At 43.5% G+C, this 25,683-nt stretch overlaps 2 protein-coding genes across 6 annotated transcripts in view; both read left to right on the top strand.

Annotated features, from left to right (window-relative positions):
• Positions 1–8,735, top strand: part of ap1b1 (adaptor related protein complex 1 subunit beta 1) — a 21,066-nt gene extending 12,331 nt beyond the window's left edge. For all 5 annotated transcript variants that reach the window (XM_031856428.1, XM_031856430.1, XM_031856432.1 and 2 more), the window contains 4 exons: positions 2,064–2,148; positions 3,043–3,129; positions 3,705–3,859; positions 7,364–8,735. In XM_031856428.1, the coding sequence (XP_031712288.1) occupies positions 2,064–2,148; positions 3,043–3,129; positions 3,705–3,859; positions 7,364–7,438 (402 nt within the window). In that variant the 3' untranslated portion in view covers positions 7,439–8,735. The remainder of the gene's footprint in view (positions 1–2,063; positions 2,149–3,042; positions 3,130–3,704; positions 3,860–7,363) is intronic.
• A 1,890-nt stretch (positions 8,736–10,625) lies between these two features.
• Positions 10,626–23,122, top strand: rasl10a (RAS-like, family 10, member A). Its single transcript, XM_031856510.1, has 3 exons — positions 10,626–11,675; positions 20,749–20,873; positions 22,519–23,122. The coding sequence occupies exons 1-3, from the start codon at positions 11,460–11,462 to the stop codon at positions 22,787–22,789; spliced, it is 612 nt and encodes a 203-aa protein (XP_031712370.1). The 5' UTR covers positions 10,626–11,459; the 3' UTR covers positions 22,790–23,122.
• The last annotated feature ends 2,561 nt before the right edge of the window (positions 23,123–25,683 follow it).

The following is a 25,683-nucleotide window of genomic DNA, read 5'->3' as shown; positions in this document are numbered from 1 at the left end:
GCCTCCACTCATACGGCCTGAGGCGAAATGTTTTTGGGTTGTACGTCCATACGTTCCATTCTCGTGAACGTGGTATCTCAGGAACAACTTGAAGGAATTTCTTCAAATTTGGCACAAACGAAACAAAAAAAAAACTATTCTGATTATCGTAAAAATACTGAATGTCAGTAAAACCAATAGTCGGTTAACCTCATTTTTTTTTTTTTTAAATGAAATAAAAACCTTATTTTTCTCAGTCTGTCAGATTCCTAATTATAGTTGGCATAATTTCAACTTCTACGTCATTTCTCTTTATATTTCTTAAGTTTACAAAACTAAAACATCAAAATGCTTCATGGTTGAGATATTCATGGACCTGACTATATCTCTTTAGAACATATAACCATGTGTCTTAAGTGATTAGTAATGTGTCCTCACTGTTGTTCAGCTATATGGTTGAATTCCCGTGTTGTGAATAAAACAGAATTAAAACATGAAACAGCCATCAGAACGGTTGTGGGTTGTCAGTAGAAAGAGCGTGAGAGGCGGGCTTGTGTTTGATCAGCGCGGTTCTTTTAACCGAGCAGAATTGAGGACGGCCGCTGTGTGCAGCTGGAGAGAGAAGATAAGAGTGACGAGGGGGATGGTGGGGGGGGGGGGGTCATTATGGCTCCTTTGTTCTCCTGGCCTCAATAGGCCCGCTCACCTTTCCGCTCTGCTGCCTCCGGGCCCGACTTTAATGGGCACTGATGGGTAACATTATCTTTAGATATTTTATTTTTGAGAGGGTTTGTCTTGATGGAAGATACTTTTCCAGAATATTCTGACTGCTGTTTGTAACCACTGATGGTCTCAGACAATGAAATCCTCCACATTTTAAGGAAGTTCTTTAGTCACTTTGGCTGCATGAAAAGCCAAACAGGTTTACACAATGCTGATGTTTCTCTGGCGACATTACCGCTTAAAAACTCCAGAGAATTGTTCTCAGAACGAGTTGTTTATTAACTCGACAACACCTATTTTTATATAATAATATGTCAAGAGTCATGCAGTAGTCATAATAGTCTGACTTAAAGATAGCTCATAATAAAGTGCTTTTAGTTTCCAAACGTACAGAATTAAGCTTTGAATTGTTTGAGTGTTCCTGTCAGTCCTGCATTGCAGGAATAAGATGCTCTAATGAATTATTCACAAGTCATTCTTCAGCGCTCGTCCAATTCATTGTCCCCCAAACAACGCTTCTCTGTGAGCAGCCTGATCAATATCACCCTTGTTACTTCAGGTGCCTCCTTCATACCTCAGTTGTTCTCATGTTTCAGTGTCTTGTACTTTTGCCACCAGGGCCTAAAGCCTGTGAAAGATCCTGTCTGAGGGACTTGGGTTAACAAATTCATTATTTTGTTTAAATATAGACCTGCTGTTAGGTGCTATTTTAGTTTTCTCTTGTCTGTCGTCTTTGTGTCTTCATCTTCCTATTTTTGGTATTTTGTTTTCATTAACCACCTTATATTTCCACATTTATTTCATTCCTCTAGTGAAGCACTTCCTGAAGGCTGTTTGTAGAAATACTTATTTTTTAAATATTTAGCTTGTAGGTGATCAGCACATCTGGGTGATGCTGTCGAATGTGCTTTTGCACGACTGACTCGCATGCTTGTTGTGCTGACCTCAGCATATGTTGCGTACGTTTTCAGGTGGAACTTTCCGCTTGTAAACTTTGTCTCCACATTACATGCATCAATCTACAGACTTTATTCTGAGCGCTGCTTGACGGTTCGGTACAAATACACGAACCGTTACACCCCTATTAGCTTGTAAGTAGTGTTTGATATATTTTGGCAAATAAAAGCCTCATGCTAACTGTGAGACACAGTATGATGGGAGGCCAGTGCAGAACACTGATGGTGTAGTATTGGCTGTGTGTGTGAGTGAGATTCCCAGAGGACTGCAGCCCTCTTGTTCAGTAAACGGCACACATACACCAACAATGTCCATCCCTGAAGGGCACTTGAAAACTAATTACCCATGTACTGCTTCTTGTTCCCCCTCCTCTACCTCCTCCTTGGATGTAATCACTCTCGCAGGTGGCCGTTAAGAACAACATTGACGTATTCTACTTCAGCTGCCAGTACCCCATCAGCATGCTGTTTGTGGAGGACGGGAAGATGGGTGAGTGTCTCTCAGCTAACGTCTTCACACAAAAGCCTCAAATCCCCGCTGACGTCGGTGCCGCACGTGTACGCACGTCAGTCATTCAGCGAGGATGCGTGTGTGCGTGTGCGCGTTGGGGCATTTCATATCTCGATAACTATATAAATCACGATATAGCATGTTTTATGGTAATTAAAATGAATGAATAAATAAATAGTCAACATGAAATAGCCACATGGTAAAGCCTGTTTTTGTATACCCCTATGTGAATGAAATGAAGAGTATTTTACTGCAAAATGAACTTCACAGTTAATTACAGAGACAAAATGCACAATTACCGGCATCATCTATATTTAACTAAACAAAGAAACGGAACATGTAACATGAATCATAAAAGGCTGATAAATGCCTTACACCATGGCCGACATTAAAGCCCATAATAATTAATAAGTACACATCTTAGTCTGAATCAACTGCATGTAAACCGTAACCTCACTAACGATATCATTGGTTATAATAAGCGAGAGACTTTGTTGGTGTTCCAGACCCAGAGTTTTTATATTTGGTGTCACTGCGATGTAACTGTAGTGTGACAGTGTCGATACAGACATTTAGTTATTATCTGTGTTCTCTGGTGAGCACAGCTTCCCCAGAATATTGTTGTTTTTTATCCGGTAACAGTTTGTCATAAAACAGAGATAATGTTCCTACATAAGCGGCCACAAACAAAACACTGTTAACATATTTCTGTGTAACAGAGTCTGGTTTGCGTGTGACAAACTTTGGAGAAGATGGTTTTCTCACTCACTCGACATTTTTGTGTGTACATTTACATCAAACCTCTAATTGTGCACATTTCAGTGCGTGCTCTGTCCTTGGACTCATCCGGTGATTGTGTCTCCTTGTCCGCAGAGCGACAGGTGTTCCTCGCCACATGGAAAGACATTCCTAATGACAACGAGGCCCAGTTTCAGATCAAAGACTGCCATCTCAACTCAGGTGAGAACGATGGACGGAGAGCAGAGAGGGCACCACAGTGCGGCCATATCCTGCTGCTTCTCTGTGTGTTGAAATAGCCTGATAGTCGACATAGTGGCCGTCTCAAATCCTCACTAATGGAGTGAATTGCATTTGATGAGAACTCATCAAATGCAGTCTCCCATTTACGGGCGATAACTTAGTTTTTCACAAGCGTGAGAGCAGCTGAACTGGAAAAAGAATTCCTAATGACGGCTTAATGGAGGTTCTCCCCCCCCCCCCCACAGATTATATTTCTTCTTCATGAACAAAGACGGAGGGTTTCACGTCCTACTGGGAAGCAGCAGCGAGACAGAGGCTGAGGAGAAAAGTTGATTTTGAAGTAGTGACTGTATCTTTGCCGCGGGGATAGCCCGGGGTGATAAAGAAAGAAGAAGAAATGCTGCATCGTTTAACATTTAATGATTGTTTGATGACTGAAACTGAACACTACAAATGAGCGATGGCTTGTTCAGATAGTTAAAACGGTGTAAGTACAGAAACGATTAACATTTTTACTGCACTGTGTTAATTTCTGATTATGTTCCTACAAACAGATGCAGCGTCCAACAAACTGCAGAGTAGCAACATCTTCACTATAGCCAAGCGTACAGTGGAGGGTCAGGACATGCTGTATCAGTCCATGAAGCTCACCAATGGCATCTGGGTGCTGGCTGAGCTGAGGGTGCAGACAGGAAACCCAAACTACACGGTGAGCACTGGTCCCGTTGTGTTAGCTGAAGTCATATCACTGTTGTGCTCTTGCTGCTGTCTCTTACTTTTTACCACCAAAAGAAATGGCTGGTGAGAGACGACCTTTAGTGTTTTATTACATTTTAAAAAGGGTTGGGGGTAGACGATACTAACATCTAAAAAAAGAATAATTTAAGAAGTTGGAATAAGTCCTTTTCACAAGACGTTCTTATCTATGCTTGAAATGTGATCAGTCGATTTACATACAGGTAAAAAAAAAAAAAATCCCATCTTTCAAACTACCTTTTAATCCAGTGTGCACTTTCATATCTGGAGCCTTGGCTGCAATCACAAAGCAAACCAAGATGTGTGTTTTCAGTTACGATGGTGGCTACGCACCACGGTGTGCATACACCAAACCATCCACCCACTACTGCAATACCTTTGATCCAGAATGTCTTCACTCATCATCATCCACACATGCAGTGTAGGAGCTTCCATTCTGCACTTCAGCACAAATCAGAGCCTCAATAGCTGAATGAAGTCAGCATGACGGAGTTTACAAAGTCCTGTCATCACCGCTCGTCACGGATGGAGACGGCTGACGCAGCAGAGGCGTGACGGAGACTCGTCGGCAGAGAGCTGGTTGATTGTGTGGTGCTAGTATTTGTGACTTGGCTGTGTGTGTATTTCTTTGTGTTGTTGCGTGTCTCTGCTTAGTCAGCGTGACGCGGCCTCTGCTCTCGATGGATTGTGTTTGGTTTAGACATTCTCCACGACTACCGTCCAGAACTGTGACCTTGATGCGACTCCTCTCAGCTCATCACTCCGTCTGCTTCCACTCCATGTTTTTATTTATAGGTGTGGCACTCCCTGTTGTTTTTGTTTTCTCCAGTCTAGACGAGTCAATTTATTCAGTCACCCAGCTCTCATTAAATCTCCAGGTTATTATATCTGTTCACACCTTCTGATGTTGGTACGTCACTGTGTAGCCTAACCTTGTATATGAGACGTTGAGATATACGACTTTGGGAGTATTTCCTTGAGATTTAATAGCTGAAGTGAAAGTAAATTTTTACTAAATTATTTGTAGAGCATTTACTTCTTTTCAGCTAGAGGCGGTGTGCATCTTTCATTTTATTTGTTGCTTCTTTTTTCAGATTTTTAAGTGTAAATGGATGCTCAGCAGGGCAGGAAAAAGGCCCCTTACCTTTTGAGGATGGATCATAAATTGTTAAGTGAAGAGAAGACCAGATTTTGAAGTTCCCCGTGCTGCATGTACAGTGTTTTCTGACGCTCGTCTCTCGTTCTCTGGCTGCTGCACGGTCCCTGCGCTCTCTTGGCACATTAAAGCCAAGCTGCTGAATGAAGCCTTTTGTCAACAGCTATTTTTAGACCGGGAGAAGCAAAGCCCCACTGCTGCCTTGTTTTCTCCTTCTGGGTTTTATTTATTGTGCTTCTGTAGACGAGACGTAAAAAGAATTGTCATTTGTTGCGAGTTGAAACGTACAGTAGCATTTGATTCAGCTCACCCGTGTGGGTCTCAAGCTTCCTCTGATGTCTGAGGGTCCAGCATCACGAGCGACCTCGTTCGGTAGCTCGCTGCTAAATTATTGATAAAAGCAGCTTTAAGTTTCCACAGTTGAGTGTCAGCAGCTCTCGAATTCCCTGTGACTGACTTCCATCGGCGCTCATGTATACTTCATAGTTTTTATTGTGACGCCAGCTTATCGTTTTGACGTGACGCACGGTGTCCTTTCCCCATGGCAACTATGTGACCGCTGATGTCTCTTTCCACCTCTTGAGCCGTCAAAGTCGGCTTCAACAAAGAAATGGACTCCAGAGTGGCGCCCTACACACAAACAGTCTCCTAACCGTCTACATAAGCAGAGAGTTTACACTCTGATTACACCCTCCTCCATTATCAGTTTGTTCCTTTCTTGCCTAATATGATTCTAATATTTATTTTCGCAGTAAGATGAACTCATGAGTGCCGCAGAGTTTCTGTCTCTAAATAGCGGTTTCTACTCGGCGGCTAGAGCATCCGCATCTCCTCACATCTCTTACCCCACGCTGACAGGAGAGCCCGGCCTAAATGTTGCCAGCAGCTGCATGCATTAGTAAAGAGCCCCGAGTGTGCGAAGGCAACACTTAAGGAGCTGTGCCGCACCACTGCTTTATTCCACTGCAGCTCTGTGCTATCTCACACACACACTCACACTCACACTCTCACACACACACACACACTCACCTTTGTAGATCCTGGTGTCCATTGAGTCAATGATGGGCCTTCTGTAGACCTGTTGTCAGTCACTCACCAGAGCTCAGATAGTACTCATAATAGTGTCTCAAAGGGAAAATGTGTAGTGTTCTCACGATAATGTAGACACTGTACGCTACAGTAAAAAAACGACTGACATATGAGGGCTTAAAAACAGGGCTTTTTTTTAGCACTGCCTTGAATTGTGATGAGGTCGTGCTAAAGGGGGATTACTGAATATATTACATAGGAAAATGCCGTTAAATCCTGGCGTTGATCTGGTTGGAGTCCAGCTGGACACCTTTGTTGCATGTCGTTCCTCATCTTTCCGTTGTCTGCTGGCTAGTAAAGGACAGACAGTCCCTAACAATACTTTTAGCACTCAAACTGACAGGCAGTTGTTTCTTATTGTAAGAAACAACAATACTTAAGTATTGTTGTTTCTTCTCTTTCTGCGTTGTTTGTAACTGTAAACCAGTTGTAGCGGTTCTGCACTTTCTATCTTTAGCAAACTTGCACTTTGATCCCCCCCCAAACTACTTCCCACTGGAACAAATGTGATTCTAAGAAATGACGATGATGAAAGCTGAAAGAACAACAGTGAGTAAGAGGCCAGGCTGCTCTGTGTGCGTGTGTCTCTCTCTGTCTGTCTCTCTCTCTTTGTGTGTGTGTGTGTGTGTGTGTGTGTGTGTGCTAGACGAATGCTGCACAGCGATGTGGGTTATTAAAGGCTCCATTTGTCCTAGGAGAAAGCACAGCTGGTTTTGATTATGCAGCAATTAATTAAACATTTTTAAATATTCAGAATCACTGTCTCCTGTATGTATTAATACGTGCCACGCCATGACTATCTGTCCTCATAATTATTCCAAAGCTCCAGCTGTCTTGTGTTTCTGGATCTGATGAAATATCATCTGCAGTGTGGTTGTTGTGGGGCAACCACACTGTGTGGGGGGGGGGAGAAAGACTATCAAATCCTAAACCGGCTCCCAGCTGAGACCAGCATCAAAGAGTGGAGAGGCTGCCTCTTTTCTCTCTCCTGTGTTTGTGTTTGTGTCTGTCTGAGTCTGATGAGAATGAATTAAGAAGGGTTTTAATTAAGATATTTTTACCTGGAAAAATAATTAATTTTGTCTTGTTCCTGAATGTAACTTGTGCACTGAATATCAAACAGTGAACATTTATGAAACCTGCGTCTTTACAAACCTTTTCATTTTAACAGTAAAGTCATGTTCAACCCTGTCCATCTCTTGTGTCCCTCAGATCTCCCTGAAGTGCAGAGCTCCAGAGGTTTCCCAGTGTGTGTTCCAGAACTACGAGGCGGTGCTGAAGAACTGAAAGCCTCCCCACACCGACTCGGCCGCTGCCCTCAGACTCCTGGCACCTTCTCTCGCTTCCCCCTCCTCACCCAAGGACCATATTGTTGCAACCTAATGCAGTGCAACTGCCACTTCCTGCTGCGTTGGCGCTCATCGCTGGTTGTTTTTCTTTCCCAAGACTGCAGAAAGTCCTGGTTCATTATCCTGGTTTTCCATATCCTGTCTCCTCTTTCTATGTTTCTGATACAAAAAGATTCAGTTCCAGGACATTATCGTATATATTTTCTGAATGATCACTTTCACATTGTCGGTCCACTCTGTGATGGCCGGTATTCTTTCCGGGACAGACTGCTGTATTCCCGTGACTGTTTATTTTTTATTTTTTTTCCTGCGTGAGGCTTTTTAATCATTATCAAGCCCCACTTCTCTCCCCACTTCTCTCCCCACTTCTCTTCAAATCGGCAATCAGCAGGTGAATCATCACTGTCTGCATATTTATTTAGGGTACTTTCAAGTAAAAAAGGCTTTAACTTTCCTTCCCCCTGTGTGAAGTGGCTGTTTGGCCCGTAGAAAAGACTCATAGATACTTACAAACTACATTATTGTCCTCTTTGTCATTTCCTAGTTTTCTTTAGTGTCTGTGGATCTTCTGCTGTCCTGAGAGCAGGCTGTGTGCATGGAAGCTGTTTGTTGGTGTGCCGCTCATTAATTTTTCCATCAACATCTGGACATTTTAGAGACGAGCAGCAGTCCTCCACTGCCTGCACTCTTCATTAGTCATTCCATGGTTTGATTTGTGTGTGTGTGTGTGTGTGTGTGTGTGTGTATGTGTGGACTTGTTGGCACGCTGAGAGAGAGCCTCAGGTGTTGAGGATTTTTGATTTGCTGCCGCCCCCCCCCCTCGCAGCCTCTCCAGTACCATGCCACCTGAGATGAAGGCTCATGTGAGATAACTCTAAACATTCGATGCCATGGTTTGTAACACTTCTGAGTAATAAGTATACATGTAGGTAGCACAGTGTCCCTGTTCTACCTGCAGACTTGACCAGATTAATTGGATTCTTTTTTCCGAGTCATTACACAGAAGCCCTTTTTATCGGCTCTACAGGATGTATGCGCCCACGCTAACGGCTTGTTAAGATTACAACAGAGGTGGCTGTGTATCCTGAGCGTGTCTTTGTGTGTGGTGACGGCTGATTCATTTACAATGCTGTAAAAGAAATAAAAGAATCTGATGTTTAATCATATTTTGATTGACATGATTTTGTTCATTGTGTGTACATCAAAAAGAACTATTAAAAGTCTTGATAAATTCACATCACAGTCTTCAGTGTTTGACATGAATGAAATGCAGTGCAAGGACAATTTCCTTTTTATGGCACAGTCTGCCGGTGCCAAAGTCCCAGTGTCGCAGGATGCAGAATGTTACCTCAGTTTAATTTGCGTGGTAAAGTCCACATTCCCCAAGTCCCTGGTAGCCAGCGTGCATTGTTTTCTCTCACTGCTTTATAATCATTGATGACCTTTGAGGCGTCTGCTCTCATGGGCTGCTCAGCTTCTGCTCCAGTGTTACACAATTGGCAGCCCTCACAGCTTTGCATACAAAGTCTCTCAGTGTTGTTCAACCTTGAGTCGTGAGTGAAGTCTGAGGTTTATCCACAGCCGGGTGGAGCAGTTGACGGGGTTTTTAAGGCCCGAGCTGCTCGTAGAAAGCTTAACTAGGATTTCTAACTGCATCACCTAAAGTGAACACGAACACCTCTCGAATCTGATCGGTTCCTCTGTCAACACTAAAGGTCAGCTCTGCTCTAACCAGAGAGGAGTCGGTAGTCCAAAGCGGTGACAAGTCTGTTCTACTAATAAAGGATCGATATTATAGGTCATTCATGTGATGAGTGCATGCCAGTAGGGGGCATCACTGCATTGCTTTCGGGTGTAAAGGCTCAGTTTGTATGAAGGGACTATTATAGACTTACAAAGAGTTTATACATTTAACTAATTGCTGTATTAATAGTTAATGAGTCATTCACCAACGTTTTACAGATGAGTTCTTATCTAATCCAAACAACTTCTGGGCTGCCAGGTTGTGAAACATTTTTTTCGGCTAGTGTTTATCCTCCTGCAGCAGGACACTCGCTTTGCTTTAGATGGTTCTTTAATTCATCAGGGAGGACACAATTTACAGCATTTAAAACCGCATTATTACCAAACACAAAGAATAAACTCCAGGTTTAACCTTCTGTAGGGTCGTGGGGCAAAATCCCTGTGGGCCCCTTTTAGCCACCGGGCCCCTAATTAATTTACTCTATTCTTGGAAACCAAACGGTGTCCTACCTGTCCTCATGCCTACTTTGCGCTAACATGAGTAAACACGAATTTCTTTAAAAATATCAACCATGTACACTTAAAATCAATGGAGATGATGAAATGATTAAAACTGTGTTTTGAGCACATCAGCTTGTTTGACCCATCCACCAGCCCTCCCGTCCGTCCCGTCTCGCACATACTATGTCAGTTTCTCATGGGCGTCGCATTCAGAAGCAAAAGAGTGCCTCCTTGCTTCCGTGTCAGACACCGAGGAGCAACGACCAAGCTGCGGTATTTGACGCATTGGAAGTGAGAACGGGTTGGTTTTGACACAAAGCCCCTCCACAGCACAGGGACTTAGGGCCTTATAGCGGCAAGTAATTGCAATTGATAAAACTACCACTTGCCCCATTTGTGGGCTTTTATGGCCCCTGTGGGACAATTGATCGCTTTGTCTGATTGGAAATCCAGCCTTGATAAACACGTATAGTCCCAAGCACCCGAAACCCTCTGTAAACGGTTTCTTATGTAGTGCCGCATTGGAAACCACCGGCCGAGGTTACAAGTTATTCTGAGGGGCCACAAACGGTATAATGTTTATTCCTCACACTTGTCACTGAGTTGATTTGTGCTGCCGCCGTCCAGCAGTGATTGATGGACACTTATAAGTCGTGCCACTCGGAGATATGATGTGCAGTCTTGCGCCACTCCTCCACGACCCTCACATTGAGGTGATGTATAGTGGACGTCCTACTCCTTTGCCATTATTTTGTAGCGTATGGGAGCTCGAAGCTTTTACACGCTTTGCGCACGACATAATCCTATTGGATGAGCGGGGCAGGGGATATTGCAAATGAGGGGCAGAGAGAGAGAGAGAGAGAGGACAGTCTTCACCAATCTCTCCAACGGCACACACACACACACTCTCACACACACAGTGCTCGTTAATAGGCTCCAGATGCCTTTACCGAAAACGCACGTCTGCAGGCTGTGTGGATTGCCTCTTCGCATGTGAATCACGCAGATGTGAATCTATCTTTCTGTCTCCGACTAAAAAGAAGATTATGGGGTTGTGTGCGATTCCAGAACACGTGGGGAGCTTATTTGCCAGGCTGGCGGCGGTGCGCCCGTCCTCCCTGTGATGGAGGAGCGCGGCGGTGGTGCATCGGTGGAAATGAGTGAGAGGTGCAGAGGAGATAATCAATGAAGACACAGAGGGCTCCCGTGCGTTTGGGCAAGGTCGGAGTCTAGCCTGGATGAGATTATGTCCATGCGGGGACAACAAGGACCGACTTTTACGCTTCCTCGCGGGAGAAGGGGTCGCCTGGAGATGTCGCCTGCAAACCAAGAGTTTTTCCTCTCCGTGTTAGATTGCTGAGGCAGCAAAAATCCCTCCATCTGCGTGATCACGGTTGAGCTTTATTTTTGACAACCTTCAAGCTGCTTGGCTTCTTTCTTGTCTCCCTCAGCCCGGAAATAAAGTTTCTGTCGCTCTGCTCGACGTGTGGGTGATCTATTCGGCCACTGGTTCCTTTAATCGCACGCAGGTGAACCCAGTTTTGTGATTTGTTGGCGGCTGCTGGTTAAAGACAGGGGAGTGGAGGGGGCAGCGGTGGGTTGAATTCCATCGGAGCAGCAGCATCACAACAGCGGCGGCCAGCTGTGTTTCCGGACGGTCACATCTGTCGTTGTTTTGTCGTCGCTGTCCATGGTGCTGAACTCGTGCTCCAGGAATGGTGGAGACGCTGAGTATCGCAGTCATCGGTGCTCCCGGAGTGGGGAAAACTTCTATAATCCGCCAGTTCATCTATAACGATTTCTCGGAGGTGTACACGCCGACCAGGACCAGATATGTGTACAGACCCTCCGTCATCCTGAACGGGAACATGTATGAGCTGAAGATTTTGGACGTCCCGCCAATCTCCTCCTTTCCATCCAGCTCCAGTCAGGTATAGTGCGTCTGTCTGAGGACCTAGATTGAACTTTATTGGGGAAGGATTCATACAAGCTTTGGGGATCCATCCTCAGAACTAGGGTATTACATCTCTACTTAATATCCCATCTGTTCACAGCCAATGGTGATCCTCAAAGGCAGAAACACCAATTTTATTTATTCCTCTATCAGGTGTCCCTAGTCTACTAGTTGCTATGGAGACCCGACTGATTTAATGCCTTGGAGGGCTTCACTTTGGCGTAAACTCTCTCTCTCAACCCCCCTCACAAGGAGGCATGTCAGCTTGGAAATTGTTTATTGTCTTCATGTCTTCAGTGCCAGATATATATTCAGATGAGTTGAGAGTAGTATGAAGCTGTTGGTGGTGGCTGTTGGGTTGAATCGTGCTAATACACACAGAAAACAATAGCAGGATTGTGCTGCAGGCATCACAGCACCTGGTTAAACTCCCAATATAAAAATAGAACAGACTGCCCTTTTGTTCATGGCCGCAGGTCATCTGCCATTAGTTGGAGGCGCATCTGATCATAGCATAAATGTTCTGTAGCTCCAAATGCCTCAGGTTTCAAGTCACTTCTACTCTTCTTCATCGCCAAGGATTGGGGACATTGAGGAATTCTCTCAAGCTTTTGTCCCTGGAAGTTTTGTTTTTAATTTGAAGGAGAGGCTCACAATTGCTCAAGTCTGTCTTAAACCAATACACAAATGCTCATATGTACATTCAAATTAAACTGCCACTGAGTGTTGCATCATTTATTATTTTTGTTTTGCACCAGGAAGAAACATAAATTTCATTCTCTATGTACTGCACTTGACGCAGATCGATGACAATCAAGTATATTTTATCGTATCGTAAAATCATTATTGGATGCTGTAATTGATTTTTGTGTCAATATTGGCCTTGAAAAGAACCCCTTCCAAAGCACCATCAATGTCAATAATGGGGGACAAATCCACTGTCCTCATAAGATAGTATGATGCCTCAACAGTGTTCGAGTTTGTCTTATTGATTGTTTGTCTTCTAAAGTATTACTATTTTTTTCATCAGAAATGTGCCTGCATTGCAACTCAGCGATGAAACGTTGAGGAAATACAAAGAGGGAATTTGCTTCCAAAAAGGTTGTCACTTTGGGGCGGTTGTGGCTCATGGGATAAAGGGAGTTGTCCGTTAATTGAAAGGTTGGCGGTTCATTCCCAGGTCCACATGAGTGTACATAAGACACTGAACCCTAAGTTATTCCCTAGGCTTCTTCACAGCAGCACAATGCTCCTAAGGTGTAGAATGCAAAGGTTGAATTTCATGTATCTTGACTGGATTTGATTAACTCAGACTGCTGAACCCTCACATTAGCTCCATCTCGTGCATTGCAATTGCTGTAGGAATGGATCTCTTCACAGCCAGTATTTAAAGAGGGAACACTTTCAACAGCCAAAACCTGTTTCATTATACATATGTGCATGTGAGTATGGTTTTAAGACAGACATTTTTTTTATCCTATCCTTTAAGATATTTCAGTACAAAGAGTATGGATTTGGTGTCCTTGGGTATTAAGCCCACTCCAAGCCTCTATTCCCTTGAGGTGTTTGTTTGACTCCTGTCCATTGCAGCCTCTGTGGAAAGGCCCTGATGCTCTCCACTCTGCTGCTGCTTCTCACCCCTTTTGTGTCACACATAGCCCTCCCAAATATAGCTGCTTATCTACAGATGAGGTGCCAGTGGGAAAATGCGATCAGGCCAAGGAGAAGACAAAAAAAGCAACTTGAATGACAAGCCTCCCAAAGTTGGTGTGCTGCACGCTCACAAAGCCAAGTTTTGTCGTAGAAAGCGTCAGGCAGGCGGGCTGAGAGTCCAGAACGATCATCCTGTCAGGCTGCTGCAGAATTACATGTTGCTGGATTTAACATTTTGTTAGGGAGTGTCTGCAGGAGTGCTTCATTGTTTCTTGCCCACAGAGACTCTCTGTAAAGACATTCTGATTGAGTTTCTTCTTTCTCCTGCTAAATGGTGCTTAACCTCCATCGGGGGAACAGGTTGGTAGGTGAGCAGAAAGAAGACAGGATGAGTCTGACGAGTTTGTGTGGGAGTGTGAGGCCCAAAGTTTGAGTCACACAGCTTTCATCATTCAATACCATGCTGTGTGAACAAGTCATGCTCATTTCAGGGTGTAGTGCAGCGAGCAGCCGCCTGTTTGCCAGGCCCATACTGTTCAGGCAGAGAAAACCATTAGCTGAGAGCTGCCACAACATTTCTACCAGACAGATTTATGGTTACTCATTCGTTGAGGAGCGACCCCGCGAGGCCTGCTGTACTCTTTCCTCTCCCCTCCTATCATGTCCTGTTCGTTCTGACGTCACTCTCGTGCTTCATCTGGCGACGTCCTTTATTTACAGCGAGAGCAGTGATGAGACATGGGGCTTTTTTTGGACCCCTGCTCTGTATTCACCCCTGTGGGCAGAGAAACATAACCTGGGTCAGGGGAAGTGGCCAGCACAAAGAAAGCTGATTGAAAATGTACTTGCAGTACACAGCAAATTGAATATAAGGAAAGTTTCCTGCTAGAACACTGCTGGGAATATAAAACCAACAGAGGAGACAGTAGGAATTTGCTGCAGTCAATTAGAAAGGTTGCACAGAGTTTAATGGACACCGTGGAAGTAAGGTTTACCAAATGAGGTTTTATAATGTCCTCTGAAATTTGTGAGGAATAAGCTGCAGAATGGAGTGAGTCAGTACGCCTCCATGCTGATGTAGCGTGGCAATTTCTCATCAGTTCAGATTCAATTTGAAAGAAGAGCAGTGATGTTCTCACAGGCTGCGTGTGACCCCATTTTAACCACGCACACAGCCATTTTTGTCCTTTCCACTGCTGGAGACGGGCAAGATTTCTGTTCTTTCACTGTGAGGCTGTGATGGTGTAATGATTTGTTTGTTTGCTTTGCGGTATGTCTGTCAACTGCTGATACCATTGCTTTTAGAGAGCATCTGTCACAGTGTGCGAATAGGATGTGATGACAGATGGATTTAAGCCTGACAACGGATCCAGCAATGATTTTTCTTGTTCTCATCTTTAATTATTTGTTCTAGCCATGATGTATCTCCATGACTTCCTCCCACACAAAATGCTCCCTCTCCCTTTCCTGCTCTTTCTGGACATTTTTCTCAGTTATCTCCGTCGATGCTGCCTGTGACAACAGGGTGGAAATTATTGCTTTTTATGTCACATTCGTATTTTTGACTCTTGCAGAAGAAGGACAAATACGATGTGTGCGTCTGTGAAGCTATGAGGTGTACAAACCATTTTAGTTTTTGTGTGTCAAAGTTTCTGTTCGCATGAGTTGAACATTTAAATAATACAATACACTGATACAAATTAGACAATTTACTGTAGTGAAATTAATAAGTCTCTGTTCTTAGAATAGAGACATTTAGATTGTTCAAAAAAATGTACAGCTCAGTGAGTATAGTCATCATTGTTATATACAAGCATCCTCAAAGGATTAAACATTTTGGGAAATATACTTAGTTGCTTTGTTGTAGAGTGTTACAGCCAGGGGATTGTTAGCTTAGCATAAAGACTGGAAACGGGTGAAACAGGTAGCTTTGCTCTGTCCAAAGGTAACAAAATTAGCATAAAAGCACCTCTAACGCTCACTAATTAATTTGATCTTTTTTTCTTTATTACGTACATAAACCATAATTATCACTGATTAGTAATTAGTATTAGTATTAGAAATAGTCCGACACATAACCTTCTGTAAAACCACAAAAGTTATTTTCACAGTTTTCTTTGGATGGATTAAACAGGATCAAACAAATAAAACATGACATGTAAATTTGTTATCTCTTGCAAAGAACAAGGTAAGCTGTTTCCAGTCTTTATGCTAAACTATGCTAAGCTAACCGACTGCTTGCTGTAGCTTCGCACTTACCGTAGAAATATGAAAGTGGTATCCATCTTCTAGTCAGGCTCTGCTCAAACTAAGCGAAAAAGCTTCGGCTATTTGAGAAAGTGTCATATCATTCCTTTAAAGCTGTCTCAACTTGTGTAAAATCCTTGTTAGTGCCGGTTTCAAAATCAACAATTCATGACTATATTTCCAAAGATTAGCCGTACTTGATTGCTTTTATCAGTAGCCTAACATTTTGGGATTCTGTATGTTAACATACAGCAACAGTCATCCTCTCCAACAAAGTGCATTGATCAAAAGAACAACAAAACCTACAGATTTTAATGGCCTGGCATAGGTCACCACTGAGTAATGGGAGTTTCATCTCCAGGGAATCTAATGAATTTTAATTGCAAATCTGCCAGGGTGGCCTGCATGTGACATATCTCTAAGTGCTCAGCACCCTTCCCCCAAAAGGTCACCCCGGCCTCTCTCCCGTGCTTTACTATCGATCCATCACAACTACTCATTATCGTTAAGCTGCGTCGCCTAATATCAGGAGACACAACAAGTTTGCCATAGCCTGCTAGAAACTGACCGAGGCCTGCGGTTGTCAGGGAAACATGTTGTGTTTGGCTCTTGAGGAGCTGAAGGATGAGATGCTCTTTTTGTGCGCTGCGCTAAGAAGACCGACTGGAGGATACAGACAGCGTGGCAACACACTTCACATTCACGCTTCCACAAGCACACTCGCACATCCTGCAAGCACACACAAATAAACATGCCCACACATGCATTTTAAATTCATCTGATTATTAGCTGCACTGCTTTGTCCTCTCAGTTCACATTTTCTTTGTTTTGCCTATTGTTTGGATGCAGAGAAGTAGTGTTACCATTTCTAGCCACTCCTCCACATTTAAAAACAGGACTTGGATGACAAAGAGATATGAGATGAGAACACAAGCTGCTATTTTTAGCATCACGGTGATGTGAGGCCGCAACTCAAGCCACTGTGTTCATCTCACATCATCAAAAGAGTGAGCTGTGATGATATGCTTGGTATGACGGGAACTTGTGTGTTTGGCAAAAATAGGTGAATATTTTGAGGTGCTTGATATGACTTTAAATTGTATGGGATACTCTACAATAGAAGCAAAAAGAAGAAATTCCAGTTGAAGACGTTGCTTCTGGGACATGTTTTCCCTCTCTCTCTGACAACCGATTCAACATGTAGAGGGACAGAGACAATAATCACATTTATACCAGTTTTCACAACGCAGTGCCCCCTTACTTCCTCTCTTTCTGATCTTTGTGCCACATGTTTGCCTCCATGCCTGATCGGCCTCCTTATCTCTCTTCTAATGTGTGAGGCTGTTTCTTCCTCACACTCCTCCAGACACAAACCCACAAACACCCTCATCTGAATTATTCCTAGCTGACACAGATGTATCAGCATTATCATCTTTAGAAGTTACGCTGATCATCGCCTGCTCCCTTAGCCTCCCCCGTCGTAAATTATCGGCTAATCTCATTTGTACAGACAGCTTGTACAGTATGTTGATTTGAAAAGCATATTTTCTCCAGCGAGATCAATGTAAATAGGTTTCCTGCATTCCTATTTTAGTCTGCGCAAGCTGTTGCAGGAGGTAGAAGAAAAATAATGTAAACACCACATGGAAAATCACTTCCATCCACTTCCATGCTAATTAGAATCATCAAAATCAAAAGAGGTCTGATAATCAGCACTTTGATAAGTAACACAGTGCAAAAAACAGAGCTCCAAAGAGGCCAAATCCCTTTGTGTCCGAGGCCCAGGTGCATCAGTCACAAAACTCAAAGCCAAGTTTTCTACTAAGCACGACAGCTTTGAAAATCCTGACAACATAAGAAAAACAAACTGCTCCAGCAGTGGTCAATTGTGGGATTATTTTTGTATCTAATGTGTGTGATAGAAAGATATTTTGATATATTGTGCTGAGAATATAAAATAAATCTTTTTCTATAAATAATTCAGTAGTTAGACACAAACACGTCATGCGGTGAAACAAACCTACTTGGAACTGATACATGCTGGTAATCTAACTACTTCAAAGTTAAAGGAATAGATCAACATTTTGTGGAATACGCTCATCGGATTTCTTGCCGAGAACTAGACGATTGCCTTCCTGGAGTTACCGCATGGTTGCTTGGCAACTTCACAGCGATGACAAGTCACTGCTCCCAGCCGAGACAGAGCCGGGCTAGCTGCTTATGCTAAGCTAAGCTAACCGGCTGCTGGTGAAGAAGACAAATAAAAACATATAATATAAACAGAAAATATGTATTTGCTGTGACCTACTAAAACAGTGAGGCAGTTGAGATATTGCACTGCTGGTTGTTGCACATTTGCTGAGTTGTACTAGCAAGTGATAAATAAATACGGGAATAAATATGTAGAAAGGAATATACTAAGGTGCAGGACGAATATAAACATTTGTTCAGTGTACAATATACAGGCCAACATACAAAGGTTGGAATGCAGTTTAAATGTGTCTGTAACTGCAATAAGTAAAGTGCTGATAGTGCAGACAGTCGGCTCAGTGTTTGACAGTGTTGAGTTCCTGCATGGTTTTGGGGTAGAAGCTGTTTCTGAGTCTGTTTGTCTGTGATTTGTCAACCGGAGGGCAGTGGATCAAAACAGGTGGTATCCAGGGTGGGATGGGTCTTTTATTAAGTTGGCTGCTCTACCAAGGAGCAAAGTCTGACCAAGTCCTCCAGAGAAGGCAGTGAGCAGCCAATGATCTTCTGGGCATTATTGATGACCCTCTGAAGGGCTCTCGTACTACACAGTGATACAGTACGCCAGCACACTAGGAGGACTCCATCAGCTTCTCTGGCAGTTTTGTTTTCTTGAGGATCTTTAGCAAGTGGAGTTGCTGCTGTTCCTTCTTGACTACTGCTGTTGGTAAACCAGGAGAGATCATCATCGATGTGCGTACCCCGGAACCTGAAATCAGGGATCCTTTCCACACTGTCGCCGTTGATGTAAAGTGTGTTGGGTTTCTTCTGTTTTTGAGGAGTTCAGGATGAGATTGCTCTGTGATCACCCCGCTGTCTTTGGACTTCATCTCTGTAGGCTGTCCTGTCTCCTCCTGAGATAAGCCCAACCGTAGTTGTGTCGTCAGTGAAATTGATGCTGGTGTTGATGGAATGAGTGGGGGCACAGTCATGAGTGTAGAGATGGCGTGGAGGATGGGGCTCATCACACAGACTTGTTGGGAGCTGGTGCTGATGAGTGTAAGGGTGGAGGAGAGGTGAAGGCCTAGTCTAACAGTCTTGGGGCGGTTGGTCAGAAAGTAGGGTTGGGAAAGTCGTGTGCCAGTGAGGCCTCACCGTGCGGTTGCCGGTCTTGTAGTCGGTGATGGTGCTGGATGCCCTGCCACAGCCTTGGGTCGTTATTGCTGAAGAGGTCCTCAATCTTCCTCTCACTTTAGCATCCTTGATGCTTCTCTTCAGCTTGGCTCCAGCAGCACTGTATAGAGCTCTGTTTCCAGACCTGAAGACCTCCGCTGTCATCCAGGGCCTCTGATTGGGGAACACACAGATGCATTTGTCGGTGGTAACATTGTCAACACAGTTCTGTATGTAAGAGAGTATAGTTTATGTGTTTTCCTCTAAGCCCCGATCCTCAAAAGATTTCCCTGCTGATACTTTAAAAAACCCTGCAGCTGTGAGGAAGCTCCTTCAGGCCATGTCTTAACAGTCTTTGTGGTGGGTTGAGCTTTTATCCCAATTGGGGTTATATGTTGCAGTTGAGAGTATGGATTAGTGATCTGACCGGCCTAACGGTAGAGGTGCTGGCCTGAAACCATTCTCACTGTATCTACTGTTTGCCTGTTTGAATTTAATTGTGAATAGAACAGTCCCAGAGCCTTAATCTTCATCTTTTTTCGACATTTTCTCAGGGCTGCGTTTGTTTTCTCATTCCCTCGGCAGAACTTTTCTTCCCACCCCCTGAAGTTCTTCCATTTTCCTCCCCCTCTTTTATCAGATCAAATGCTTATGAATTCATTGCATGCTGTTACAGGCAGTGAGGCTGGTGGTGGGTTGGTGAGAGCTCTGAGAGACACAGCGTGAATAGAAGAATGGGTCACTGTGTTTCTGTCGAAGCAACTGTTCCCCAGTAAGGTGCAAATGTAACCACTTGTGCCATGTGATTTAACGACAGGTTGAAACTCATTACCCTCAAACATTGCTGCGTGCCCACTGCATCACCAAGCAGTTGAACAGTACGAGTTCGTTTTCCTTCTCCTGACAGAAGGCTTCGTGTTCACTTATCTCTTAATAGCTGTAAAGTCATGTCCTTGAACATGTGTAGCTAGGAAACTGTGCAGTGCCGGGCGGTCACCATGTTTTATGACTTTGTTCTTGGCCGTGGGACTCCCAGAGCCATGCCAGCTCCAAGACTTCATTGACTCTCTGCACTCTCTCACAGAGGCTAAGCAGCAGAGGCAGGCGACCTTGCGTTTAATAATTACAGAAACACTTGCCACATGCTGTTCCGCTAGCTGCTCTCTACTGTTATTGTATTCAATAAGTCGGTGCGTTATACGCTGGCGGATCTATGAGGTTGTAGTTAGGCACAGCAGTGCATTCAGCTAAGTGGTAACATCAGCATCTTAACATGCTCATTGTGTCAAATAAACTGAACTAAATGTAAAGTAAATGCAATATTTACAATATTCATAATCTCAGTTTAGCTTGTTATGCTAAAATTTACTGATTAGCACTAAACAAAGAGTACAGCTCAGGTTATGGGAATGTCTTTAGTTTTGCAGGTATTTGGTCATAAGCCAAAGTGTTGGACAAAATTACATTTTTGACCCGATGGTGACAGTAGAGTAAAAGTCAGAGGATCAGCAAGTTAATAGAATTCGTCCTGAAGGGGACAAAAATGTGTGTATCAAATTTCAAGGTGATCTATCCGATACTTGTCAAGACATTTCCCACAAAAAATGAGAAGTGTTCATCTCACGGTGGCGCTGGACGAAAAGTCAGGGAATCAGCAATCTATCCAGTATTTATTGACAACATATTTCAATCTGGACCAGAGTGCTGGACCGACTTAAACTTGAACAACAAACATCTCTAGGTCTTACTGTATGTGTGTGTTTTCTTTTCTCTCTGTGTCTGTGTGGTAGGAGTGGCTGGATTTGCGCTGCAGAGGTGTTCGCAACGCCAACGCCTACATCCTGGTGTATGACATCTGCTGCGTGGAGAGCTTTGAATACGTCAAGATGATCCGACAGCAAATAGTGGAGCACAGGTACGGTCAACTGCTCGCACTCAGCTGGCCAGACTGTTACCGAACATACAACAAAACAACATACAGCTGGTTAACCCTCACTGGTGATGTCTAATGACATCCACTTGTCATCCGTCTGGAGACACCATGTAATTTCACAGCCCTGTCACAAAGATGTACAATTATGTGTTTGTGACAGTGTGACAGTGATAGATGGTCTGCTTTTGGTGAGACATTTTAATTCAGCACACTCTTCTCTGCATCCTGACAGTTAGTCATGACATTTGATTCTGGCATTGCTGCATGAGAGATGCCTGAGATGTCACTCACGATTCCTACGATTATTTTAAGAGAACGTTCTGCTTCCGTTGGACAGTGCACAGCAGCAAAAGACTGGAAGCTTAAGAACCAGAGATCTCCCCACCTTCCTGTTGCTGCAAATGTGTTGCCGTGGTGGTGTGTATGTACGGGCTATGGCAAAAAAAAAACATTATCACCAGCAGCTGGGGAAGGAAGGGTGAATGAAAAACAAGAGAAACGTGTAATCACAGGACAAAGCTCCAAAGCCAGACTACGGAAGGAAAGGCAAGAGCAGAGAAGGGACAGATACTCTATATAAACTGAAATTATGAATAATGGATGCTGATACAGCACAGGGTGGCTGTACTGTAGATGTCAATTATAAAGAATTTATTTTCATTCTTCCTATATTTTTTTTAGCCCCTAGCATGAAGCCTTCCTTCAGCTCAGTGAAGACTACGGGTCTCTCCTGCATAGTTTCCCCCAAATTTCACACACAGCAGCATGCAGGAACACTCACACAGATACAGTACATCTCGTTCTGCTAAAATTCTCGAAAGATATGCGAGGAGATATTTTTAAGTCTGTTACGTGAGCACAACCTGTGAAAAGGAGTAAAGTGAGATGATTACTATGATGTGTTCTTCAACCCTACATCTTCAACTCATGGGCTTAAACATTGCATTGTACATTGTCTCTCTGTGTCTTTCCTGTCGGTCGAGCTATCTGTCCATCTGTAAAGGCAGACTTGCAAATATGCATAACAATGAAAAAACAATCATTAAAGGTCGCAGCTTTGCTGACTTTGGCACTCAACCAAACAGAAAGCCGAAGTAAAAATCAATTCATTGTAAGAAATCTGATTAGTGAGCCTTCTTTCTTACAAGGTATTTGCTCTACAATCTAATCCAGGATTCCCTCTGGCAGCTCCTTTGTTTCTACATTGCTGTAGTAAATGTTCTCTCCTTTTTCAATGTAGCGTCAGCTCGCATGTCCAAACAACCACCAATCAGGCTTCTGAAAACAGTTGGACTTGATGACGTCCTCCCAGATGTTGTTGTTTTTCATTAACACTGTAGCATAACATATACACGGTTAAAGTCACGAATGTATTTCTACATCTGGCTTGCCATACATTTTCACAATTCATAATGCTGTGAAGCAGTTGCTGCAGCGTGCGGTGTGAGGCCCCTTGAGCCTGTGAGCTCTAATCCTCCAGTCCGCCCCCGCACACCTCAGAAGGAAGGAAACAACTGCACACAGACATCTAACACATGCCCAGCCAACCACTGTGACGAACACCAAAATCATAACAATGCTTTTTGAAATCAACCTCTATTTATTTACCTCTCACATGCTCCCGCAGGGAAGGCAGCAGCAGTGAGGTGCCAATCCTGGTGGTGGGCAACAAGAGAGATCTACAGCGACAGCGATTCATGCCTCGCAGGGCGGTGTCAGTCCTGGTGAAGAAGACCTGGAAGTGTGGCTATGTGGAGTGCTCTGCCAAGTTTAACTGGCATGTAGTACTGCTCTTCAAAGAGCTGCTGGGCATCGCCGTGACACGGGGCATGCGGCAGAACCACACCGCCATCCGTCTGCAGGGGGCGCTACAGAGGAATCGCTGCACCATCATGTGACCCAGAGAGCTCTCTCCACCCCTCTCACCTCAGGAGTGGAAGCGGCAATGGAGAATAAAAAGACTTCTTATCTAAATGGCTGGAAAAATACCCTGTGGCCTCCTGCTTTACTGAGCTGATTTTTCATAATGAGGTTTATTAGTCTCTTGCGCTGTAAAAGACACTTACATTTCTCACATGGTCATCCAACCACTTCCTAGCCCGATTCTGCCAAATGTGTAAATGCAAGGAAGGAGGTAGTAGAGAAAGCAGTGGAAAACAGTACAACTAACATAGCACAGTCATTTTTCCTCACATCAAGACAGTTACTCATTTGAGGCTGTGCTTCCCAAATTACACAGGTCTTCTTGAGGGTTGTATCGTGGCTGTAGCTGGGCCTGACAGGGCGGAGGCTGTGTTTGTAAGGCTCAAAACGAAGAAGCAGCAATATCATTGAGTCTTCCTTTTGAATTTGTAATATTCAGTAAGGTCAACAGCAGACGCTCATATCTGACTTATTTGGATTTTCTTTGTCAATGGTAAGCAAAATAATAAGAATAATCCAGAGCAAAAAATAGCTAATGTATCACTTCCGGGGGGATTATCCCACAGTGTACAGTTATGATTAGATGGTGTTTGATTTTAGATTCTGAAAAGTAGCATGCATTTATTTTTCTTTCCCTGTCCCCCATTTCAAACTTGGCCTACGGTGAAAGCTGTTTGTTCAGGCAAAGAATTGTTTTAAGGTTGTCTTGCAGCAGAAAATGCTGCAGTCCCTATCTTGATGTACGTACAGTGGGGCTTTAGTCTGTTCCCTCCCCTCACTCAGTGTCTGTTTCTGATGAATACATTAAATCCAGGGAACTGGCGACCTGCAGGAGGCTGCAGAGCCTGAAAAGAGAACCTGTGCACGCAATGTCGATGTTTATATGTGTGTGTGTATTCCTGTGTGCAAGCGAGAGAGGGAGGGAGAGAGAGAGAGGGAGGGAGAGAGAGGGAGAGAGGGGGAGGGAGAGGGAGAGAGAGGGAGAGAGGGGGAGGGAGAGAGAGAGAGAGAGAGAGAGGGAGGCAGGTTTGATAGCTAACATTCAGGCAAGCAAAGGACAGACACTGCAAGATAAGAGATCGATGTACAAACTGGATTAGGAAGGAACAATAAAATCTCACAGTGACGTCCTGACTGATTATATGTACGACCATATTATATTAAAAATGCCTCGCATATACTAGATGTAATCCACTCCCAGACATCCTGCAGAAATACGGAGGCAGAGCTTAATGACTTACATAAAACACCCGACGAGTGCATCACAGACACAGGGACCTGAATAAAGCTTTCATGTCAGTATCTGAATAGTATGTAATTGGTAATGTTGTGAGATTAACAGTTGCTTATTCATATGATTAGGCCCAGTTAGTTTGTGAACAGGGCTGCATTGAACGTAAGCAGACCTATTGTATATAAGAGTGGTTCATGGAGTTGTTGACTTGCATGCTTTTTTTGGTAGAGCCAACGGGTCAGGGTTTAATTGCACTGATGTGAATATTTGATATTGTGTTTAATTTTTGTAATACATGGTTTTCCGGCTCTGTAATGAGCAGCTGCGTGGAGTGAATGTGGTTGTTTTTCACTGGCATGTGATAGCACAAGCTCATGATTCTCTCCGAGATGGAGTGTTGAACCCTTCAATCAGGGCAGATGGCGGTGTTGTTTTATTTTTTTTTGAGTCAAAAAAAAAAAAAAGTACAGTATGTAGCAGCAACTGTGTGTAGCATGAGTTCTTATCAGTTTGTCTGTGTGTGCGTTTCCAAATAAAAAGGGCTACCGTTTTTTATCAGAAATATTACTTGTATTTATTTTTACTGTGTTGGTACTGTGAGTAATCCTGTTTACTTTTTTAAATATATTAAATGCATTTGAGAACAGCAACCTCACTCTGGTCACTTTACAATCCTGTACTACAATTACATCACATTGAGATCATTTGGACAACATTGCCACCATGTGGTAAAGCGATGTTATCAGGAGCCAAATCACAGGCAGACACCGAGCAAGCATCCCATTCGATTTTTGTTTAAAATGCATTGTTGGTTGTACTCAACAACACAAGATGATCATCTGGGGATCTCTAATCCCTGTCATCTGTAATAACTAATCTACTCATCGTTTACAGTGGCAGAGGGATAATAACAGTCAATAATATACTATATAAACAGATTAATTAATTGAGTAATTATCTTAGCACTGTCCATGGTACCTTACTGCATGTGTTGCCTGATTGAAGTTCTTGGCATAATCTCCCCTCTCCTGTGGGTAGCATGGCCACATTAACCTGCCATGGAGTCTAGACAAACACATTGTTATTGGGCCATTATCAATCTTCTTAACCCGTATCTACGGCCCTGTGCATTGTGCCCCGTCGCCTCCAAATGCCAGTCAGTTTGTGGTCATTTTGATTAAACAATTTTATTTGGTAATATGCCCCATGCAAGCACAAAATAAACTGAAATACTGATGTTCTTAGCATTTTTTATTTCAAATGTAGTGTTAGGATTAATTAAGTAATAATACAGACTTACTACCCAAGATAAATCAACATTGGTCCTGGAGCATTTGGAGCACCAGGGGGGTCTGGCGCACCGGGCCAGTTTCCTGCGTGATAATCCAACCTCGTGGGAAACCAAGACATGGATCCCACTGAACAGCACGTGTGTGTGTGTCTGTGGGAGGGTTGTTATGTGCCACTGATCATAAAACTCATTATCTGACCCTAATAAATGATGATACGATGATGATTGTAAATTGGCCATGTGCGTTATAACATTTCAGCGTCCTACATCTATCAACTCACCTGTGACCTGACAAGTACCATGTGTGAATCAAATCACCAGCCAAACCGCATGTCAAATGTTTA

This window comes from Anarrhichthys ocellatus, unplaced genomic scaffold (assembly GCF_004355925.1).
Source record: "Anarrhichthys ocellatus isolate YVR2014 unplaced genomic scaffold, GSC_Weel_1.0 scaffold17, whole genome shotgun sequence".
Taxonomy (NCBI): Eukaryota; Metazoa; Chordata; class Actinopteri; order Perciformes; family Anarhichadidae; genus Anarrhichthys; species Anarrhichthys ocellatus.
The sequence above is the reverse complement of the archived record's forward strand: the minus strand, read 5'-3'. Positions and strand labels throughout refer to the sequence as shown.

Excerpts from the sequence above, each read along its gene's own strand:
- rasl10a (XM_031856510.1), top strand. The coding sequence starts at position 11,460 with ATGGTGGAGACGCTGAGTATCGCAGTCATCGGTGCTCCCGGAGTGGGG. Across the intron at positions 11,676-20,748 it reads TTCCATCCAGCTCCAGTCAG|GAGTGGCTGGATTTGCGCTG; the intron begins GTATAGTGCGTC and ends TCTGTGTGGTAG. Across the intron at positions 20,874-22,518 it reads CAGCAAATAGTGGAGCACAG|GGAAGGCAGCAGCAGTGAGG; the intron begins GTACGGTCAACT and ends ATGCTCCCGCAG.